Source organism: Ziziphus jujuba, chromosome 10 (genome assembly GCF_031755915.1).
Source record: "Ziziphus jujuba cultivar Dongzao chromosome 10, ASM3175591v1".
NCBI lineage: Eukaryota > Viridiplantae > Streptophyta > Magnoliopsida > Rosales > Rhamnaceae > Ziziphus > Ziziphus jujuba.
In genome coordinates, this window is record NC_083388.1 from 11,994,034 (window position 1) to 11,998,905 (window position 4,872).

Sequence of the window (4,872 nt, forward strand, 5' to 3'; positions counted from 1 at the left end):
TAAAAAATAAAAACAAAAGAATTTTCTTTTTTTAAATTGTAAATTCATAAAAATTTGTTTTAATTAAGAAATAAATATTTAGCTTTCAATTGTCTTGTATATATGGGACTTCCACCCACAGAGTAACATCAATAACGAAGCATCTGTGGAATGAATTATTCCCTTGTCATGTATATATATATATATATATATATATTTTTTTTTTTTCAAGGAGGAAATTGTCTATTGTGAGAAAAAAAGTATGGGAGACCCAATTAGAATGACACCAACAATGGAGCGCTCTTAATATATTATGTCATCCAAATTGCATGTGGCTCACCACGAAAAGGTTTTCTCTCATCCAAATATCCAATAAACCACTGCGTTCACTACCTTTTATGTATTCATCACAAAATTACTACTACTTATATATACATTATTTATTTATTTATTGATATTATTTTCTTTTGATATTGAAGATTAGGGAATTCAAATCCGAATAATAAACCGAGAAAGCAATAATTTGTGTCTTATCATTTTAATTTGTTATTAGAAGATGAAATCATTCCCTTCGACTCAAAAGAAAAAAAAATAATAATAAAAATTGAACTCATTTTATATATTAAGAACTCTAACTTCCATGTATACCGTCAGATCTATAGTTTGACTTCTTCTTAGCTTCCATGTATACCGTCAGATCTATAGTTTGACTTCTTCTTGCTAATTTATCCTCTAAAAATTTTTAAAATCTATAATATAAACTGCAATTAATATCCTTAAGACGTGTCATTTTAATATTTTATTATTAAATTATTATTTAAAGAAAATTTCATGAACTGTCACGCATATTTGCTTTGCCCTGAAGTTTAAGTAATAGATGTGGTACAGTGATTGCATTTGTGGACTGTAGAATTCCATGTATTCGTTTGCTCTGTACAACCAAATTTTAAAATATATATGTATATATATATACACAAATATTATCATTATTGAAATTCAAACCTAACAAAACCCCAAAAGCAAGTCCAACTAGAGTGGCCGTTGAAAAGCTTGAACACATTTCAACCGTTGATCGTAGGCGGCTACAATCTCAACCATCCAAATTTCCTTTCTATTAAATAAACCGCGTTTATATATATATATATATATTTGTTTTTTTTTTTTTTCTCTCGCGCGTTTTCCTCTTCCCTTCCTTGAATTTACTGCGAACTTCCATGAAAGCCTATCTCTAACTCTCTCTTTCTCGGTCTCTCTAGCTTTTGTTTTTTAAGGTCTTCGTTCTCGAGCATCTATCTTCCTCGTGTTCGTCTTTCAAACAAACTTCAAAAACAACAGCTAGCGAGAAGTCAGATACACGACGTCGTTTGCCGTCTGTGACTGTGAGTACTGTACGTACGCACGGATATGTCGGGTGCTAACCAGACCAACGCCGGCGGTCAGTTCAGTGATTTTCCGGCGGTCCAGACTCATGGAGGCCAGTTCGTTCAGTATAATATATTTGGAAACCTCTTCGAGATCACCTCCAAGTATCGGCCCCCGATCATGCCCATCGGTCGCGGTGCGTATGGTATTGTCTGGTACGTGTTTGATGGAATTTCTGACTTGGATTATCAGCTTGCAAAACTTGGTTTTCGGTTCGGATTCCTTTTTCTTTGTTGGTTTTTTGAAATGGGTTTGTCTTGGTTTGTGATGTTTTTGAAGCTCGATTATGAATACGGAGACCAATGAAATGGTTGCCATCAAGAAGATCGCCAACGCGTTTGATAATCATATGGATGCTAAGCGTACGCTTCGGGAGATCAAGCTTCTTCGCCATCTTGATCACGAAAACGTTAGTAATTAAACACAATTATTCGCTGCATGCAGTATATATAATCATGTATATGTGTCTATGTATATATATTTGACGTATAAATATCCCTAAAGCCTTAGAGATCCAGTTTGAAAATTCTATGTTTCTACGAACAATTCTAATCTCGGACTATGTGATTAATGAAATTTCCTTTTATTTATAAACCTATTTCTTCATTTGGAGTGACGAACCTGAAATAATACTCAAGTTGACTGGCTATCCTTTTATAAACTAAGATAATTCTAGCCCAACAAATATATATGGTCCTGTTTTGAGAATTTAAGACATTAACCTCTGTTTTTATCTTAATCGGAATTTGAAAACAGGTTGTGGCCATAAAAGATGTGGTTCCTCCACCTTTACGGAGGGAATTTACTGATGTCTATATAGCTACCGAACTCATGGACACCGATCTCCATCAAATTATTCGTTCAAATCAAAGTTTATCAGAGGAGCACTGTCAGGTACTACTCTTTGCTTTTCATTTCCATGCAATTTTCTTTTGCAAGTTTATTTTTGTTTGGTTTTCTTTTGGTACTGACTAGTTTTGTTAATTTGAAATGCTCTGCAGTACTTCTTGTATCAGATTCTTCGAGGCCTGAAATACATACATTCAGCTAATGTTATTCACAGAGACTTGAAGCCGAGCAACCTGTTATTAAATGCAAATTGCGATCTTAAGATATGCGATTTCGGGCTTGCTCGTCCCACGGCGGAGAATGAGTATATGACAGAGTATGTTGTCACTAGATGGTATAGAGCACCTGAATTATTGTTGAACTCTTCGGACTACACTGCTGCGATTGATGTATGGTCTGTGGGTTGCATTTTCATGGAGCTTATGAACAGAAAGCCTCTATTTCCAGGAAAAGATCATGTACATCAAATGCGCTTATTGACAGAGGTAAGAGAGAGGCAAAAATAGAGACAGCGGATTTAACATTTTTGTGATTTGATTTTGACTTTGGAGTTTTTACGGGTTTAGGATCCACAATGTGAAACAAAATCATGTTGCTTAAAATAATAACCGTATAAACTCTCCAATTTTGTTCACCGCTTAGATTTACGAGATATTCTAAATTCTATTGCACCATACTGAAAAAATGATTCTTATTTAAACTGCTCCTGTAAACATAAAGGCAAAGCTGATTGTTCACTATAGACCTCAGGCCAATGATATTCCAACAGGACAACTTGGTATCTGATTTATTTCACAGTTCCTGCTATATATTTCTGTTTGTGTTGTGTGTTAAAATATGAAATTTTTAAATTGATTGAGCATCTGCTTTTGTGATTTCAATATTTCTGTTTTCTTCATTGCGACCATTAATATGATGTTGGCTTAATGCTTAATATCATTGTCCTTGCATATTTGCAGCTCCTTGGCACACCAACTGAGTCTGATCTTGGGTTTGTTCGAAATGAGGATGCGAGAAGATATATAAGGCAACTGGCTCCATTTCCTTGTCAGTCATTAGCCACGGTTTTTCCACATATTCATCCATTGGCCATAGATCTTGTTGATAAAATGTTGACATTTGATCCTTCTAAAAGAATAACAGGTAAATTTTCTTATCTCATATCAATCTCTAGAATATTTTTCTTATAATCATGCAGTAGAAATCACTGAGCTTAGGTGTTTTTGATGAAAGTGGGAGCTTAGGAGTTGTCTCCAGTGTCAAAGATGGAGAGTTGTAATATACAAATCATTCATTTCAATATACAACCTGCAAGTTGGACATATACAAGATGACCCCTTCTGTTTTTATTGCAAATTCATGTCTTAATGATGAAATCCATTATTTTAGCAACATCACGTTTCATAATTTGACACACTAAGGCCTTTGTTTGGGATAAGTCTCAATTCTGCTTCTTTATAACTTTTGCTTCTTCAGAAGAGCTTCTTGAGAAAGTACACTTCACTGATTTTGGTTTTGAGCTCGTCTGAAGGCCAAAAACATTTCCAAAAAGCTGTCAAACACTCTTAGAGATGCTCCTCAGCCTTAAAGGCCAGAATCAGCATTTCAGAAATCATGCCAAACAGGGCTTATGTCATTATCAGTTGTCTTTTGTGTATTTGGCAGAATAAGAATTTGAGCAGAATAAGTGTCTTTGGCAGTGAGAATTTTGATCATTGTACTAGCATATTATGCATTGAAAATGGTGTAACGACGACAACATTCCTTTCAAATCTATTGATTCCTTATAAATATATTTCCGATCTTTCTTCTACTTTTCTCTCATATTGGAATTTGTATGTGGCAGTTGAAGAAGCATTAGCACATCCTTACCTAGCAAGACTACATGATGTTGCTGATGAACCGGTATGTGAAGAGCCATTCTCGTTTGATTTTGAGCAACAACCCTTGGGGGAACAACAAATGAAGGATATGATTTACCAGGAGGCCATAGCACTTAATCCGGAGTATGCCTGATATGAAAAATAGCATTCTTTCTCAGTTTCTATACAAAGAGATTGGAAATTTTGCAAGTTTTTGGTAAAAATGATCGCTATGATTGAAAGATTTCAATGTTATATTTCATGAAATATAGGATGCGGCTCAATCAACTATGATTATCCTGTTTGATCTGCATAATTTCTTAGGTATATATTGATTCCGACAGGAACAGCCTGTTGGTTGTAATAGGCCTCCATGTTAATTTTTGAGGTCATATAGCCCTTTTTTTTTTTTTTTTCGTCAACTTATTTGTTCCTTGATGTGTTTTGTATCTTAATTTTATTTTTTGATATGTTAAATTTGTGCTATGCATATTTGAAAGAGTGCAACTCAAATTTAATGAGAATCAGATTTTTTTTTTTTTTTTTTTTTTGGTTTTGTTTTGTTTTGTTTGTTTTGTTTATTTTATCATAAAAAGAAGGTAGTAGTTACACTTTTTGGGGTGTAATTTTCTGGTGATTATCAATTTTCCATGTCCATAAGCTACTGTGTCCTTGAGCTTTTCATCTGCCTTTTGTTTGGTGAAACAATTTATGACATTGTTCTCCATTCTATCAATTTGTATAGTGTTTTGTGTATATA

General features: G+C 34.0%; 1 protein-coding gene across 2 annotated transcripts; it reads left to right on the plus strand.

The window, feature by feature from the left end:
* The first annotated feature begins 999 nt into the window (after nucleotides 1-999).
* LOC107411280 (mitogen-activated protein kinase 3) lies at nucleotides 1,000-4,658 on the plus strand. 2 transcript variants are annotated; one of them, XM_025071051.3, is made up of 6 exons: nucleotides 1,000-1,556; nucleotides 1,681-1,810; nucleotides 2,158-2,295; nucleotides 2,403-2,735; nucleotides 3,210-3,393; nucleotides 3,727-4,063. In XM_025071051.3, exons 1-6 carry the CDS (start codon nucleotides 1,384-1,386, stop codon nucleotides 3,777-3,779), a joined length of 1,011 nt encoding a protein of 336 aa, XP_024926819.2. In that variant the 5' UTR covers nucleotides 1,000-1,383; the 3' UTR covers nucleotides 3,780-4,063. The 2 variants fall into 2 exon arrangements, with proteins under 2 accessions (XP_024926819.2, XP_015874312.2); XM_016018826.3 differs by lacking the exon at nucleotides 3,727-4,063 and adding an exon at nucleotides 4,097-4,658 and having other exon boundaries at nucleotides 1,005-1,556.
* The last annotated feature ends 214 nt before the right edge of the window (nucleotides 4,659-4,872 follow it).

Excerpts from the sequence above, each read along its gene's own strand:
- LOC107411280 (XM_016018826.3), top strand. The coding sequence starts at position 1,384 with ATGTCGGGTGCTAACCAGACCAACGCCGGCGGTCAGTTCAGTGATTTT. Across the intron at positions 1,557-1,680 it reads GGTGCGTATGGTATTGTCTG|CTCGATTATGAATACGGAGA; the intron begins GTACGTGTTTGA and ends ATGTTTTTGAAG. Across the intron at positions 2,296-2,402 it reads TATCAGAGGAGCACTGTCAG|TACTTCTTGTATCAGATTCT; the intron begins GTACTACTCTTT and ends AATGCTCTGCAG.